Here is an 18,446-nt window from a genome sequence, read left to right on the forward strand (position 1 = left end):
ATACATTTCATTTTACAGACTTCACATTGCTGTAACTTAAACAACCATCAGAATTCTGTGAAAAAGAAACCTGTTTATACCTCGGTTGATTATGAAAAACAAAAATTTGGTAAGTGTATCTGCAATCCGAGTGGAGATCTTCCTATTTTAATTTTTTAATTTGTAAATTTCATTCAACAAAGTTCACTTTGCTTCATTATCAAATTATCACTATTGGAATTTTCACAAGTTGTCAAGAAAAAAAAAGAGAGCAAGCCTACTTATTTCCCATTTTTTTTTAAATTAAACACATCTTGAAATTTTGTTTTACCATTTAAAAGCTAAGAACTTTCGGGATCTCGGAGGAACAATAAAACAAGCCCCTTAAAAATAACTTATTTACTCAACAATATAATGAGTTACATGGTATTAAATCAGCAACTTATAGACATAACTAAAAGGCACAGTTTTCTCATTGAAGGTTACTCGAAGCATTACAAAGACGTTGAGCTTATCAGAGCTAAGGCGTAAGGGAAACTATAAATCTTAACGAACACATGTACACAACATCCTCCGCTTTCGTGTACTAGCCCTTTTTAACCTTCAACTAATAAAAAATGCATCACATAAAATGTACATATTAATATCTTAAAGCTATCTCAGAAATCACAATAACATAAGTATGTTCTACTGAAAGAGTTACTTTTAGCAAACTCTATCTATCCAGTATCAAAATATCCAATAACATTAATATTTTAAAATACGTAAGGTATGTGGAAATAATATATTACTGGTCAAGAATGAGCCATTTTTCTTGGACCTGTTCGACTTGTTGGGTAACTATAGGGTTTCGAAGTCTAATTCTGACCTCCAGTTTGCCACCTACTTTTTTCCTGCCTTCCAATAACTACAAATAAAAACATTAAATTTGAAAAAATATACATGTAAATACCTTCGATATTTCACATACTTAAAAAAATTATATATGGAAGCTTTGGGTACCCCTACAAACTGAGAAACACGATTTTTTAAAACAGCATAATTTCAACAATTTTCATTCTATTCACTCCAAATTTCGACCATATCGTTAAAATAACAGAGAGGTAGATACGGGATATTTGAGAAGTTGTTCTTAACATTATTTATTGACAAATGATTGACCCTTTTTTTTCAAAATTTAAACTTTTTTCTTCAAATGCTCACCAATAACACAAAAATCCCCTAGATATTTCTTTAACCAAACTCATGTATATTAAGAGAAAATTTTTTGTTTCTGCCATCTTAAAATTCGAGTCAGATATAATGCTTGCCGCAGAGCGTCACAAACCCAACATACCTCGCGAGAATGGCTCCAGAGTCGCCATTTTGTACTATTTATGAATATACACAGGATGTGCCATTTAACACTCCCACTGCCAATATCTCCAAAATGAAGAAATTTATTTTAGTTCCGAAAACTGGGGTTGCTAAGTCCCTCGAATAGCTTCAAATTGCAGTTAGAATTCTTAGTTCAAATCTTTCTGTACAGATGGCGTGACAATACTAAAAAGTTTTTTAATTGCTAAAACATGGAAATGAGGTCCATCTGAAAAATCATTAAATTTTAAGTAATTTTTATAATATACATTTTTTTCCCAATATTTGTTTTCGACTTCAATATGCAATGTATGATGTAACAGGACAATCTATTATTTTATTTAATTTACATTGAGACAAAAGATTCTTTTAAAATATTATTATAATGGCTTTATTCACACCACATACTAACTAACAAATAATAAATTATAAAAAACATACAGAAAAAAAAATTGTACAATGGTAAATCTTATCAAATCAAATCAACTATTATTCAAAAATTAAGTCATAGGTGGCTCATATCATTTGTTTAAAATAAAACATGTTTGACAGATGACACATATTAATTTTCCAATAATTACAGTTTTATCTGGCAAGGTTTAACTATACTAGTTATAAGATTTACCATTGTACAATATTTTTTCTGAAGCTGAACATTTGTTTTTTTTTTATAATTTATTGCTTATTAGTTAGTATATGATGTGAATAAAGCCATTATAACAATATTTTAAGAGAATATTTTGTCTCAATGTGATTTAAATAGATTTTCTTGTCACATCATACATTGCATATTGAAGTCGACATGTCTCGAAAACAAGTAAATATTAGGAAAAACTTTATACTACAAAAATGACCCAAAATTTAACTATCTTTCAGATGGACCGCATATCCACGTTACAGGAATCAAAAAAAAATTTAATATCGCCTCGCCATCTATACAGAAAGATTTGAACTAACAATTCTAACTGCAATTTGAAGCTATTCGAGGGACCTAACAACCCCAGTTTCCGGAACTAAAATAAATTTCTTCATTTCGGAGATATTGGCAGAGCGAGTGTTAAAGGCACACCCTGTATACTAGGGGTGGCCCAAAAAAATCGATTTTTTTTTCGTGTCTTGTGAAAATATGTGAACCCTCTCAAAAAATCAGGTCAAAAAAATTTTTTTAGAGGCCGCTCAAGATTTTTAAAAATTTCCAAAATCGTCAAAAATAGAATTTTTTTCTCGTTATTTTATCATTTTCTGGGTTGAAAAAAAATCGATTCAGAAAATTTCAAATCGATATTTTAATTTCTAAAGGTCATAATTATTGTAACTGTCAAAACCTATGTTTTCGGGCGACCTCTAAAAATAAATATCAACGAACTAATAGTTTTTTTTTTATTGAATTTGATGAACAAAAGAATAGAAATAAATCAAGACACTTAAATTTAAAAAAATTAACAAATTATAAATATGTATTTGATACAGTGCGGTAGTAAATTTTGCCTCAAGAAATTTTTTAAGTGTCTCGTGATTTATTTCTATTCTTTTGCTCATCAAATTCAATAAAAAAAATTATTAGTTTGTTGATATTTATTTTTAGAGATCACTCAAAAACATTGTAAGTACACTACTGTGAAAATTAAAATAATTATGAGTGACCTTTAGAAATTAAAATATCGATTTGAAATTTTCAGAATCGATATTTTTTTCAACCTAGAAAACGATAAAATAACGAGAAAAAAAATTTAAAAAAAAATTAAATTTTTGACGATTTTGGAAATTTTTAAAAATCTGAGCGACCTCTAATAAAAATATTCGTTTTTTTTTGGGCCACCCTGTATATATATATATTTTTTAACACTTAAGACATGGTTAATAACATCCTTAAATATTATTATCCTCTTATTTATCCTTCCATTCAAAAGAAAATCACAAAAAAACGTTTTATTTTAAAATCACTGATTGTTTAATTCAATACTGTCTCAATTGAGAACGTATATGAATGAGATTTCGTTGTCCGTTTTCTGTTTCTGAGTGGTACTTGAGCTCATCCCATTTAGTAAAACATGTGTGGTTGATCAATTGAAAATTTGATCAATTTTCCGAAAATGCAAAGGACAATTTTTTTTTCATAATAAAATCCTATGTGCTACCCCGGCTCTCCACTTCTGGACGATGGGAATAAATTTTTGCACGAAATTGTTGCATTTTAGTGTCTAAGAAACTGCACCAAGATTCATTTAAATTGCCTAACTTGTCTAGAAGTTATTGCGAAAAATTGTTTCTCAAACTGTACCTTTATCACCCTGTAACTTTTTTATTATGCATTTTCGGACCTATATTTACATGAAACTTTTTGCTCAAAATGACATTTTCTATCTGTCATATTCATTTGGCACTATAGTTTAGAAACACCCTGTATATTCGTTTCTAAAGTTGTAGGTGTAGGGGATTTAGCATAGAATTTTGAGTAATTTTTATCAAATCGATATAATTTTGGTATCCCTGCATAGACCCACTTCCCTCGTATAAGCAATTTTTGATTTAAAACTTAATTTTTAAGGAAATAAATTGTAAATATGGCGATTTCTTGCACAGTTTACTCCATAAATTTAAACAATAAAAAAATTTATTTTGAAAAGCTATTACACAGTTAGTAGCATTAGGGAACAATTTTCTCTTTCGATTAGTTTTTTTAATTTGAGTCGCTATGTTTACCCGTTTTCCAAATAAGTGTTACGGGCCAAGCTCAAAATATGGGTCTATTTCAAGAGCATCACGGACTTTTTAAGTCCCAAGGTTTTTTGTTTATTTTAACGTATACTGTCAAATATTAAAATTACGGCAGTCACACTTCTAACGCACTGTACACCCTTGTGTCACCACAACTAACCGATACTATATGGAATGATAAAGGTACTCACATCAAAGCTGTCGTGCAGCTCGCACTGAGTTTCCAGGGGCTGCAGCTTCAGGTTCACCGTACCGAGGAGCGTGTCGCTCCGGAGGAAACCACTGCAACAAGAGAAAATGTCGCTAGCGCCAGCACAGCGGCTAGCATCCCGTATATGGCACCCTTAATTTATACTAAGCAAAAATTTACATAAAACACCACCAGTGCCAACACCAACACAGAAAAGGATACAAGACAGAAAAATGCCGGACGATCGAATTGAAAACTAAAGCAGGTGATTTGGATATCGCATTCTTTAATGGATTTCTTAATGATATTGGAAAATTCTATATTTTCGGATATTTTACTTTCATTCTTTAGTTTCTAAGAAAAGTTAAACAAGCTGAAATGTGCAAAGAAAATATTTTTTATTATCTCCCGAACTAGAAATTAAATCGAGTAATAACACACAGATAAGCTTTTTTCAAAATTAAAGATGCCAAAATGAATATAATACATTTAGAAACATTTCGTTCAAAGAATAATGTTAAAAAGTTATTAATTGTATCACTGAAAAAGAAAAATATGTAAGTGACAAAAAAGAAATTGTTATTTGTGTAAACTACAGTTAAAGCTGTGCATTCTGTTACTAAAAGAAAAAGAATAATTATTTGGTAACAAAACAGAAGTGATAAGGTGTTGAAAGTGGATAATTTCAAGTTGTCATATACAGGGTGGACTAGTTCTGCCACTTACGTTAGTTTTCTCATATTTCTCGTGAAAATAGACAAAAAATTGTTAGGATCTCTTGGGTTCGATTTTTTTATATCTATAGTGTATTTATTTAAAGCATGAAACCATTGAAGTATACAAAAATAATGTTTGATGTTTACAAGGTGTCTCAATTTATACATGAGAAGCAAAAAAAAAACAATTTTCAAATATTTTATTTCATATTGAACATAAATTTGTATATTTGGAAAGTATAATTTGAACAAGATTGTAAATCCTAAATTTAGAATTTTTTTAGGTGAAAATTTAAAACAAATTGTTTTTTTCTGTTTTGATCTCACTAAAAATTGTATTGCAACAGAACATTATTCTACACCCCTTGCTTGTTAATCTTTGTCTGATATTGATTTAAACAAAAATTAAATACACAAAAAATATTGAAATATTCCCTAAACGAATTAAAATGATGAGGCACAGCTGCCTATTTAAAACAATGTGACTTTGTATTATCAAAAATTGGATGTTATAGAAGAAAAAAACATGTGCGACACTAAATTTTATGTAGAAAATTGATTAAAAAGACCTTTTCATAAAACTCAACAACTTTTACAAGAAAAACACATGCACCACTAGATATTCATAAAAAATTGAACAAAATATCGCTTCATAAAATTTAACAATTTTTACCAATAAAAAAAATTTTTCCATTTCCCAAAACGGGTCAAGAAATTAAAAATGAATTGTATTCCCTAAACAATGCAACTATGTATTATAACTCAAAAATTGGATATTATAGCAGAAAAAACTTGTGTGTTACCAAATTCTACGTAGAAAATTTTATAAAAAGACCTTTTTACAAACGTGAACAACTCTTTTAAATAAAAAAGTTATTCGACATCACAGAAAATGGTCAAAAAGTGAGAAACACTGTATCTCTCAAACAAATCAAGATATCACAGAAAACGGTTAAAATATTAAAAATGCTCTGTATACCCTAAATTAATAAAAATGTTGAGGTGTGGATTTTCGTTTTAAAAAATGTAGGTTTGTATTGTAACTCAAAAACTGGAAGTTACAGAAAAAATGCATCCACCACTTGATTTTAAGTGAAACATAGAATAAAAAACGTCATCACAAAATTAAACAATTTTAACAAATAAAAAAATTATTCCATTTCCAAGTAAACTTTAAAAAATTAAAAATGCAGTGTACTCCCTAAACAAATTAAAATGTTGCGACGCGGTTGCCTATTTAAAACAATGCGACTTTGTATTATCACAAATTGGATGTTATAGAAGAAAAAAAACATGGGCGCCATTAAATTCTATGTAGAAAATTGATTAAAAAGATCTTTTCATAAAACTCAACAACTTGTACAAGAAAAAATGTATTCGACATTATAGTAAATGGTCAAAAAGTGAAAAACGCTCTGTATCTCTTAAACAAATCGAGATGTCAAGATGCGGTTTCACAATAAAAAAAAAAAATGAAGTCAAAAACTGCAATTTATATGAAAAAAAAATGCATTGGCCACTACAATTTCGTCAAAAATTGAACAAAATATCCATTCACAAAATTTGAAAGAAATATTGCATCTTCTAAATGAATTAAGGTGTCAAGATGCTGTTTCCCATTAAAAAAAAAGTTTGAGTTTTCTTCGATTGTCAATTGTCTGCATGTCGTCAAATCAAAACAGCGCCCATCGAACCTCATAAAACATTTGTTATATACGAGGGGCAGACGAAAACTGCAAATGGACCCAAGAATAAAGTACCTTTATTTTCAACCCTAGGTGAAAATGTTATAAATAAAAGTTATTTATCTCGAAAAGATTAGCCCGAATATAAAGTTTCAGTTCATTATGTTGAAAAAGCGATTCCTGACAATTTTGCAACTTTCTCTGATACCATAATTCGAACGAAAACATCCATCACTAAAATCACGTTTTTTTAGTACGCTTCTACAAGAAAAAACATTATAATACCTGGAAACAAGTCGAATCAGGAACTAATAAAGCCGTATATGCTAATATATTCATAAAAATTTGAATAAAATATCACTTCATAAAATTTAACAATTTTTACAAATAAAAAATTTTTTCGATTTCCCAAAAAACGGTCAAAATATTTAAAATGCATTGTATTCCCTAAACGAATTAAAAATGTTGAGGCTGTTAATTTGAAACAATGCAAATATGTATTATAACTTAAAAAATTGGATATTATAGCAGAAAAAACTGGTGTTACCAAATTCTACGTAGAAAATTTTATAAAAAGACCTTTTTACAAAACTGAACAACTTTTCTAAAGAAAAGTTATTCGACATCGCAGAAAATGGTCAAAAAGTGGGAAACACTCTGTATCTCCCAAATAAATCGAGATGTCAAGATGTGGTTTCTCATTTAAGAAAAATATATGTTTGTCAAAAACTGAGATAGAAAAAAAATGTATGCATAACTAGATTTTCGTAAAAAAATTGAACAAACTATCCCTTCACAAAATTTAACAAGTTAAAAAAACACCTTGAATCTTCTAAGCAAATTAAGTTGTTGAGATGCTGCTTTTATCATTCAATTTCTCTGGAAAATCAGGCTTAACACTTCTTAATTACCGTTTGTCTATTTCCTCAAGAAATATGCGGAGTTTCCAAATTAGTCCACCCTGTATATCGTAAAATACACTTACCCCTTAGAGTAAACTTCAAATTTGATGCCATGCCTTTTGAACACCCTCTGACATTGCCTTGAAGATCTCTGGATTGGAATCACGAAGCAATGGTTATATTCCGGATTATTGGTATCTTTTATTGTAGAAGTCCTATTGGTATACGGTTCTTCCTACAAAAAAATAATAATACATAAATTACTAACACTTTTGTTACTTTTTTTATTTACCTGCGGGAATGGGAATTCAAATTTAACGTAAGTGTCGATCTCCTTCGGATTCGTCGAGCTATAGTTAATGCCCCTGACGACCGTCAGTTCCATATCGTTATCCATGATGTCCGTAAAACTCTTAACGATAGAAAACTCCTTCATCTCGTAATGGAACTTGGGCACCTTCCCTCCCGGCGTTCGTCGGGCCAGACGGATAACGTCGAGATCTTTGGTAACGTTTAAAGCCAACCTCTCGAACCTGTTCGTGCCCGATACGTCTCCGAGAGCCTTGTTGTGGTCTCGGGTGGTCAAGCACATCTTCAGCTGCTTCTGGAGCTGGTTTTCTAAGCGGGAGATGATGTCCATATCGGCAGAGGTTCCCTCGGAGCACTCCTCGGCCATTACTATGTCGTACCTGGACAACAAAGGTCAGTTGTTCGAACCGTAGTTCCCAAGTTTTGTAACGTTCTACTTACTCATTGTCTAATTGTGATTTCGCTTCGGGTGATACTGGAATAGAAGACCAGTCTACAGGCAATCCGGCTCTTGCTGCTTCTATTAACTTATCGAAACCTTTGGCTTGCCTTAAGAATTCTTTTGCTTCAGACACTTCTCCCTGCTTTTTAGCATTTAGAGCTGCCTGTTTGAATTGTTTCTGCTTGGCGAGCAGTATAAGGACTTGCTTGTCAGCATGCGAAGTGGTAACATGATTTCCTGTAAATTTATAGTAAAGTAAATGAAGAAATTTTCTGCAAAACTCAATGGAGCCTTTAAACTTAGTTTACAGAAATAGTTATTTTTGTATCTAGAATGCGAAATGGTACTATTACAGCAAGAATGGAACAACAAATTCAAAGGGTTCGAAGAAAATTCAAAAAGTGTCCGAAATGGTATTACTGGCATATTTCGAACATAAAATTAATAAAATTAAACCTTCGACGTTATGGTCAGTATATTCTATGTTAAAGAATATACTGAATGCTAAAAAAAAAATTTAAATGTCAGAAAATTTCCAAAACTAATACCATATTTGAATAAGTCCAGAATTGTAATGAGAGGAAATTGACAGGTTGACTAGATTTAACAAATGGTCAACTTTTGAGGTCATTTTAATAATTGGTGTTTGTGGAGCTTTGAAAAGAGATGAGCTACTAAAGATAACGATCGACGATATAGAAGACAAAGATTCTATTATTACTATAAGAATTCTGGATTTTAAAACTCATACTCCAAGATGTTTGATTTGTGATTTCCAGACCAAATGAATATATACTGCAAATACTGTGCTTTATGTCCGGCAGTTACTAGAGGTACGAAGATTTTTTGTTAACTATGTCAGGGAAAAATGTGTTAACCAAGTGAACAATATAAGGAATGTGTCAAAAGAAACTTATATCAATTTGTCTCATCCGGATATTTATACAGAGCACTGCTTTAGACGTTCTACCGCCACTATGTAAGCCAATGCAGGGGCCAATATTACCACCATTAAATGACATAGGGTAGCGGAGACATAGGAATATAGAAGATTCTATATAAAATAAAATTTCAATCGCAAATAAATTGTTACCATCTTCAGCAGAGCCTACAGAACTTGCCAATAAACGTGCACAGTAAACCTAAACAATTACAGCAGCAGCCTCATTGAACACCCAGAACTAAAAGCTACGATAACTAACAGCACTGGATCTGGCATAAAAACTCACAGCAATACCGACACTTTCAATTTACATGTAGTCCAAAATAAACTGCAATCAAACTGCAATCGTACTATAGTTATAGTTACTGTTTTGTGTTGAAATGTCATATTACTTAAAATGTACATAGTTTAATTAATAAAATCATAAATAAGTTTTGAAAAAACGATAAATTATTTTGACATTTATTTTATGTTCTAGAACAGGGGTGCTCAGACCACAAAAAAATTGAGTAGCAATCGATCGACACCAAAAAGTAACGGGGGGGGAGGGGGGGGGATAGAACTGAGCTGTAACATGGACAATCAAAATCTGAATTATATCTACTAGGTCCAAAAAACTGTCGCTAAGAAGTATCGACATCTTTGGACGTCGATGCATGGCATTACATGTCGTCAGCGTACATTTTATAAGATGGCACTTAATTATTGCTGATTGACAATCGCAAACAGGATGACAAATGTTCATCAGTAAGCTGACTGCGATATTTGGATTTAATAATTTTCATTTCAGAAAATGCAGATTCGCATGGATAAGTTGATCCAAACAATCCGGTTATTTGAAGCGCAATTTGTTTTAAACCTGGGATATTTATCTTCAGATATAAAAGACCAAAATTTTGGATCACTTGCTTTTGCTTTGAGATGTTTATCTGCAATACCTCATTTTCCACAAAAGACAAGTCTTGCTTGAAGGTGTTTGATATTTCAGTAGCACATTTTTCAACATCTTCACAAGAAAACGGATAGCTCATGAAAGTTACAATATTCGTCAATTTGTTAAAATCGGAAAAACATCTTTCAAATTCATTCAGAATATTTCTTACTTGTGTCTCATAAATACCATAATTTAACTAACGACTGGCCTTTGCTTTCAATTTGTTTTCATTTCGATGTGTTCAAGGAATAGAAAGAAGTGTAAGGCGTCATTCTTTATTATTATTACGACGCCGTACGATTGACTGACAAAAAGTGGTCGCTTTATAATTCAATTTGAAGGTAATTTATTTAGGGAATGTGGATATGTTGCCGCGATCGACTTCTGAAGCTATCGCGATCAATCGGTTGATTGCAATCGACAGTTTGAGCGCCCCTGTTCTAGAACGTAAAAGACTTCGGCTTTGTAGAACATAAAAGTATTTTGCAGCTACGCGACAACACAGACTCACTTTGTCAACTGAAAATTTGACGAAAATATCGACTTTTGATGACAAGTTTTTGAAAAATACATTTTTTGGCAATATTTACAAAAAATTAGTTTTCATAAAGGCTAATTGCACTTCTTTAGCCTTAACTAGGAATCTTTGACCTGCCCTTGTTATTCTCGGACTAGGCTCTGTGGTGGTGGATCTGCTATCAGAACCTCTAGACCAGCTTTGACATTGTTCAAAAGCTTCGCTGTGACTGACGTGAGGCATTTGCGGAATCGTCACTGCAAATGCCGACACTGAAGAATAGCGAAACATTTGAAAACTTTAGATGCAACTAGTTACAGTGACTACCATGAAAAATTTCAGAGGACCACCATTGTCTCAGGAGTGGTTTTGGCTGTAGCGGTCTTAGATTCGACAGCAAGAACCGATAACATCAGAGTCTGATGACAGGTTGGCCTTCACAGGGCCTAGTCTGAGAACAACAAGGCCAGGTCAAAGATTCCTAGCCTAAGAAGAAGCTATTCCTAGCTTTTAAGAACATTATATTAAATTTCTAAAAGACTAATGAAGATTTCATATAAGTCTGCAAAACCTTTGTTGTTATTTAAAACGTAACAGAATTTTTACACAAGTTATTACTTTACCATATGTGTACCTCTTGCGCTCCGCAGAAAAGCTCTTCAAATGTACCAGTAATAGTCAGGTTACGGAAACTATTTATTTACCAAGTTTATCTTACTAATTTTACAAACACAAATTTTTACGTAACTTCAACGCTGATTTGTTTTTTTTTATATTTTTTTACTCGTTTTATTGTCAGATATCAAAAAATCCTTAATATGAAAAATAAATGTGTTAAAACTGATGAACAATGGGTCACCCACGATTACTTAATTTAAAAGAGATGAAACTAGAAGAAGACCTTAAATAGACACTTTTTAAACTTATTTACCTGACATTCTCGAACCTTGGCTCGGTCTGGCTTCACCTCCCTGAGAACTCCCACTAGGACTGCTGGGCGCCTCACTCGGTTTTTCTCTTGGAACGGCCGGAGCCGGTTTAGGAGCTGGCGCAGCTCCTCCCTCTACGGGAATAGGCCCGTAACCCGGAGGCGTCGGCAATTCATCCACCGGCACCGGTTTCCCGGCCTTATGCGACTTGATGGCTTGTTCGTACTGTTTCACAATTCTGCCGTACCTTCGAGCCTTACTCGAATTTCCTTGTTCCTTAGCCTGCGCCTCGTGTTCCTTGTAAACAGCCAAGCGCTGCTCCAAAGCCTCGAGGACTGTAGAAGCAGTTGTTAAAGTCTCTTCTGGCAAATCGGCGGCCTCCGGTGGGACGGGAATTTCTGGAATTGTGTTTCTTTGAGTTTCGCTTTCCTCGACTTTAGGTTCAGGCGGAGAGGTTGCCTCACTGGGAGGACCTGGCATCTTGGACAAATCTACTGCTTGGCCACTTTGCACGGCCGCTATAACGGTGTCGAATTGTTTCGCTATCTTGACATATTTAATAGCGGTGGACGAGTCGCCGGACTTTTTACATTTCAGAGCTGCTATTTTATATTCTTTTTGCCTTTCTGCGAGCATATTTAACAATTCCGAGTCGATTTCTTGTTTCTTTTCTTCCACTTGCTCTTGTACGAATTGTGGCACAGGAGTTGGTTCCACTGGGAAAGTTGGTATGGCTGGTGCTGGTCTAGATGGTGCAGATACAGGAATATCTTCAGCTTGACTAGTACCAGGAGCTTTCTTAGCACCAACATGAATTTCTGGTGGAACAGAGTCATCGTTTAGATTTATACTTTTCCCTGATTTAGCTTGTTTGATTAAATCCTTCAATGTTTTTATAGCCTTTCCATATCTACGTGCTTTGCTACTTTCTCCAGCGGATTTAGCTTCTCGTTCAGCAGTTTCGTAGTTTTTTAAACGCTCAGTCAATACATTTGCTACATCTGACGAACCGCCAGATGGAGATTCTTCAAGAGGTGCTTGAGCTTCTTCAGCATCACCTAAATATATAAAAAAAAATCACATGAAACTTTAGCAAACAAAGAACAGTAATGCATTCTCTACCTGTCAGTTCACCCAACTCTCCCAACAGTTCAGGATCATTTTCGTCCACAGAAAGATCTTCATCAGAAGGCGCATCTCTCAAGCTATCAGCTACCATAGCATCTAACTCTCCCTGAGGGATGACTTTCCTGGCAGGCTTCTTAGGTTTAGAAGCACCTCCTCCTCCACTTAAAGCTGCTAACTCTGCTTCTAAATCACTATCCCCTAAGTTATCATCGTTATCAACATTTCCCAGGCCCGGGTCCAAATTTGTTGGAATATCAAATAATCCATACTGGAAACAAAGTTTATTTTCAACGTTTGCTTAGAATAACAGCAGTAAGATTACCTGAGATAAATTTTTTCCAGAATGATCCCTTTTCGGTTTCTCTTTCTTTCTTCCAAACATATTCAAGTATGTATAGTCCGGTTCGAGAAGTTACAGTAATTTTAAACGTCCTTAAGTTAATAAGTAAATTTGAAAAACGACTACTTCCGTTTATAACACAAAAATAATGTAATGGTTATTTTTGGAATGAGTCAACATTCAACCAATCAACCATTTCAACCAACTCAACCGTCATCGTCAATTTCATTTAGTTATTTTATTTTCTTAATAAATCAGTGTTGCTTATATCATAATGATAATTTACCCTAGAAGATACAGAAAAAAAACCTAGATCGGCTAAATTTCAGATTACCTTAGATTGCTTCAAACATCAAAATAACAAAGATTATAGAGACAAACAGACATTTCATATTACATTAAATTTAAAAACACGAAATATTTCTTAGGTACAATTCGGCAGATACTCTTAATATAAAGCTGAGTTACACACACCATTATACACCAAATTTAAATCTTTTAAATTACCAAAAAATGCATATTACCGTCCTATTCCCAAACAGATTATAAATACTCCAATTTTAAAATAAATAATTTAAGATTGCATTGCAACACTGATTTAGAGCAGTGTTGCCAATAGAAGTATCTAAACGAAAAATAACTGTTATAAATTGATCCAAACAAATCAACAAATCCCTTGTTTGAAATTTTGGAAAAAAGAATGCACCTCGTGACTTATCTTGTTCGTTTCGTGTAGTACTTATCTTCTAGTTATTTTATTTCTGTCAATTGCAATGGTGGCTGCCTTGATTTAAAGATGTTTGAGTTAAGTTGTACTGTTGTTTTTAGAGGTTATCTACGTGGAACTTTCTGATTTCTTAAAAATTGGTCCTTATTAAAACAGAAATAATGGCATCAATACGAAAAAACATAGATGATATTCTCGCCCGCGTAAATTTTCCTCTTTATACCGTTCAAATGTTAACAAACAGACACGTATTAGTTGGTGGAGGTGGTGGAACTTCGAAAACGGGGGTTGCAAATGGATTCGTAAGTGACTGTGAACCGTCTTGTGCTCTTAATATGTCCAGAATTTTAGGAAATATTTGAATTATCTCATGATGGTCGAAAATTTGTTGCGGAAGAAGTTACAAGGCATGAAACAGGTGGAAACGTAGTAATGAATTGTTCAGTCTTTAGTGACAACAAACATTCATATTTAGTGGCTGGTCAAGAAAGTCATTGTCACTTGTATAATGTTAACAGTGTGCTAGTTCGAGAGGAAGTAGATATTGAAAATATCGGTAACAACCATTCTGAAATACGTCAACGTAAACCACGGACTAAAGAAAAGACAGACAATAACAAAAATATAAAAAAGAGATTAAAGTTTAATATAAACCCTTCAGACAGTGTACAAACTGACTTTAATGGACCAGAACCTTTATCTAGAGTAGCAAGAATTAACCACAATGGTAAACTTTTAGCCACAGGTAATACTCAGCAATGTATAGTGTTATTTTAATATAAAATTAATTTTGAACTAGGTGGGACAGATGGGTGCGTAAGATTGTGGAAATTTCCAAGTTTACAGCCCTTGGTCGTATTAAAAGCACATCAAAAAGAAATTGATGACGTAGACTTTAGTCAATATGGTAACTATTTAATTACAATTGCAAAAGACGGAGCCGCAATTCTTTGGGATTGTGTTAAAGGAAAAGAAAACAAACGGTTAAGTTGGAAGCAACCAGAAGGATCAAAGTATTTATACAAAAGATGTCGGTAAGAATACAAACTAAATTAATTCTTTTAGGTAATTATTAAACATTGTGTTTAGGTTTGGAATTGTAGAAAATGAGAAAAAATCAGCTTTGTACATGTTGGCTAACCCCACTGGCTTAGCAAAGAAGCAAAAGTCGTACCTTCAACAGTGGCTACCAGAAGAAGGTATTTTAAAAAAATTTGCAGAGTTCGACGAAAGTCTCTCTGCATTGGCTGTGAGAGATGACGGCAGATTTGTTGCTGTTGGCACCATGTTTGGTGGATCTGTGTTGTTATACGTAGCATTTAGTTTACAGGTGACATAAGTTAAATTGTTGGGAATTTGAAAATGCATATATATCTTTTTAGTGTGTTCTAAATATTCCCGGTGCACATTCCATGTTCGTCACTGGCTTAGAGTTTTTGCCGGCATCGACAGAGAAAGAGAATCACACTGTATGTAGTGTAGCCGAGGCCGCAGTATTATCCATCTCGGTGGATAACCAAGTTTGTATACATACATTGCCATATAGAAGTAAGTGAATAGTATTCTTTGATATGAACCGAGTTAAATATTTAATTCAAATTATTAAAATTTTGTGGATATATTGTAGTTAATAATAAAACCAATAACTCAATACAGTTTATTATATTGTCAGCATTTTATCGTTTCTTAAATAATTTTTTATTTTTTTTTGGATATTGTAAATTAAATTTAAAAAAATTAAGTAAATCTTAAGGAGAAACAGTCAATCACATTTGAATTAAACGTTGAGCCACATTACAAAACTGGCAACAAAGTAAAAAAAAATGTTTTTCATTATAGAAAAATTTTCAATTTCAACATTATATTTTTTAAAATTATAGTGTCAAATGTGACGGTTTAAAATTAATTTTATGCACTTTATGGATAGATATATCACATAATATTTATTCTATCGTTACTTATCCCATCTCTGATAATTCTCAACCAGCATTGATCAAATTTAAAGAAAAATTAATAGCAGACTCCTTTAATTCTTTATAAATTACTTCTTTCTTAAATTTTTACAGAATTTAATAATATAAGTTTTCCTCGAGCATGCTCACATTTTTGATTTCATATAAATTAATTTTGGTGTATAAATTTTTTTTTATTTCTTTCAGAAACAATGCCCCTTTGGCTGGGAATGGTGATATTGGTTTTTACGCTTTTTATGACTTTTGTATTTTGTTCATATGTAGGTTTATAATTGTTGTAACTAAATTATTTAGTGATGTTATGGTTTTTTTGTACAAATTGGTTCGCAGAAATATAAATAATATATTTGGAACAAATTGTTTGTTGTACTTACTTGGTACACGCAGTATTGTATAAAAGTTTATATAAACGTATGTCGAAATATGTTAGTTTTCGAGATATAGTGTTTAAATTTGAATTTTTTTATTTTTATCAATTATTTCAGTTTTAAAGATATTGACTCGAAATTTGAAAAATGGTTTGGAGGGATAAATGTGTATTTTCTGGGGTGATCCGAATATTTCTACTTGCACCTTTAAATAAAAGATTAGCAAAACCTACAATAAAATATGTTTTATTTTTTTCCTCAAAAACGGTGCGTCCACGAAAAAAATTGAAGAGGCCAAATTCATTCAGTATTGATGACGGATTTCTAAAAAAATATCAAAACAGGAAAGAGTCGGTGGCATACCGTTTTTTTTAATTAAAAAAAAGGTGGCATTCTCGCACGAACGCTACTGGTGTAAGTAGAAATATTCGGATTACTCCAAAAAATGCACATTTATCCCTCCAGTGTTTTTCAAATTTCAAGTCAATATCTTAAAAACTCAAATAATTAATAAAAATAAATAAAAAATTGAAATTTAAACACTTTGTATCAGAAACGAAGCATATTTCGACCTACGTTTATATGAACTTTTTTCACAAAATAGGTTCGGCAACCACTCCCTCAAATATTTCGCACTTATTTACAAACACCCTGTATACAATAATCATCAAAGATCAAGGAAAAATTAATAGGAATTACATTTCCTATATAGGTATTTGACATGTTTAGTTTCTACTTCTGTCACAGAAAGCGCTGTTGGTTATAGATACTTTCAGATTTCATCCTCGTGTTTATTTATTTATTTATTAAAATTTTATGTTAGTACAGTGTTTTCACACGTCAAAACAGAAGAGAGAAAATGACTTAACGGGAAGGCGAGATGAGCAAAGGCAAAATGTGGTATTCTGATCGATGCAGACATGTTAACCTATAGACCAGTCAAATTGTCAAAAATACCTCGTTTTTTTGCCAAAATTTAGTTCAGTAAACAAAGACACGTAAAAATTAGGAAAAATTTCGTAGAATTGAATGAACTAGTTTACCCCCAGCTAAGTGTTAAGGCTTCATTTTCAAAATGGTGTCCAAAGTTCGCAAAAAAGTTAATTAAAAAAAAAACATTTTAGAAAAAAATGTTTATACAAAAATTATAGAAATTTTTGTCAATTGATAAAGTTTGATTAGTTATTGCAAAAAAACGGCTAAAAATCGCATTTTTTTAAAACTTCTTTTTTAAAACTAAAACGAAAAAAGATTATTTTACAAAACTTTCAGGATTGGCAAGTAGAATAAGTTTATTTTTGTAAAATTGCAAAATTGAGTTTGCAAAAATTGAGTTTTTTGAAAAGAAGACATTTTTTTCAAGTTTCAATAAATCATACAGTAATGCACTTACGTGACTCATCTTGGGCTTAAAGTTTTCTCTAAGAATTGTACTTTCCTGTGCAAATCGTGCGTGTATTGCAAAATGATTCAAAATATGCGATAAATCTACCGAAACAACTTCTGCACTTGCACTTCTTTTTTTGGGTCGAAAAAAATTGTTTTTTTTTTAATGGAAAAAACCAGTTTTTTGCTAACTTTGGACGCCATTTTTAAAATGAAGCCTTAACATTCAGCTTGGGATAAAATAGTTCATTCAATTCTACGGAATTTTACCTAATTTTTATGTATATTTGTTTATTGAACTAAATTTTGGCAAGTAAAAATCTAATTTGTTGATTGATTTGATTAGTTTCTTATTTTATCATTTTCCATTTGAAATTTATCATTATTAAAATAAAAATGTTTCATATATACTAATGCAAAAAATTAAAGGATCAAAAGAATTTCTGAAATTTTTAAGTGATTTTTGAGACTTTTGATTTATGATAACCGTAGCTTCTAAAAAATTTCGACCGAAAGATCTAAAAACTAGAATCTTAAAGCTTCAAAATGCCTCTTTTTAATTCCCGATACGACCATTTTTCACCTAAATACAGTCTGTCAAAAGTCACGGAAAAATTTCAGAAATTCTCTTGACCCTTTAATTTTTTTGCATTAGTTTAGTATAATAATAATCATCACAGTCATGTACTTATCATCTTTGTTCATTTTTTTTGGAATACGTAAAGAAATTTGCGCCGCTCAATATGTTTTTATTGTCATGATTGGCAACACTGCCACTGATTTGTTGCCGTCACGGGTTCGGATACCTATCTGTTGAAATATTTCTGACCGCAGAAAGTAATTTTGATGAATGGATAGGATATTAGTTTTAACCACTTTTATAACATTTAAGTTTGTATGACGT

At 32.1% G+C, this 18,446-nt stretch overlaps 2 protein-coding genes across 3 annotated transcripts; one reads left to right on the forward strand and one right to left on the reverse strand.

The window, feature by feature from the left end:
• Positions 1–363: 363 nt before the first annotated feature.
• LOC108914390 (coiled-coil and C2 domain-containing protein 1-like) lies at positions 364–13,289 on the reverse strand. Of its 2 annotated transcripts, none has more exons than XM_018720203.1 (8): positions 13,071–13,289; positions 12,743–13,016; positions 11,623–12,678; positions 8,297–8,534; positions 7,839–8,235; positions 7,630–7,781; positions 4,245–4,335; positions 364–886 (listed from the first exon to the last, which is right to left on the reverse strand). In XM_018720203.1, the coding sequence occupies exons 1-8, from the start codon at positions 13,128–13,130 to the stop codon at positions 767–769; spliced, it is 2,388 nt and encodes a 795-aa protein (XP_018575719.1). In that variant the 5' UTR covers positions 13,131–13,289; the 3' UTR covers positions 364–766. The 2 variants fall into 2 exon arrangements, with proteins under 2 accessions (XP_018575719.1, XP_018575718.1); XM_018720202.1 differs by having other exon boundaries at positions 4,245–4,374.
• A 580-nt stretch (positions 13,290–13,869) lies between these two features.
• Positions 13,870–16,141, forward strand: LOC108914388 (prolactin regulatory element-binding protein). Its single transcript, XM_018720199.1, has 6 exons — positions 13,870–14,117; positions 14,167–14,560; positions 14,615–14,849; positions 14,905–15,145; positions 15,198–15,363; positions 15,975–16,141. Exons 1-6 carry the CDS (start codon positions 13,977–13,979, stop codon positions 16,058–16,060), a joined length of 1,263 nt encoding a protein of 420 aa, XP_018575715.1. The 5' UTR covers positions 13,870–13,976; the 3' UTR covers positions 16,061–16,141.
• The last annotated feature ends 2,305 nt before the right edge of the window (positions 16,142–18,446 follow it).

The sequence above is a fragment of the Anoplophora glabripennis genome, unplaced genomic scaffold, assembly GCF_000390285.2.
Source record: "Anoplophora glabripennis isolate ALB-LARVAE unplaced genomic scaffold, Agla_2.0 scaffold983, whole genome shotgun sequence".
NCBI classification, from domain to species: Eukaryota; Metazoa; Arthropoda; class Insecta; order Coleoptera; family Cerambycidae; genus Anoplophora; species Anoplophora glabripennis.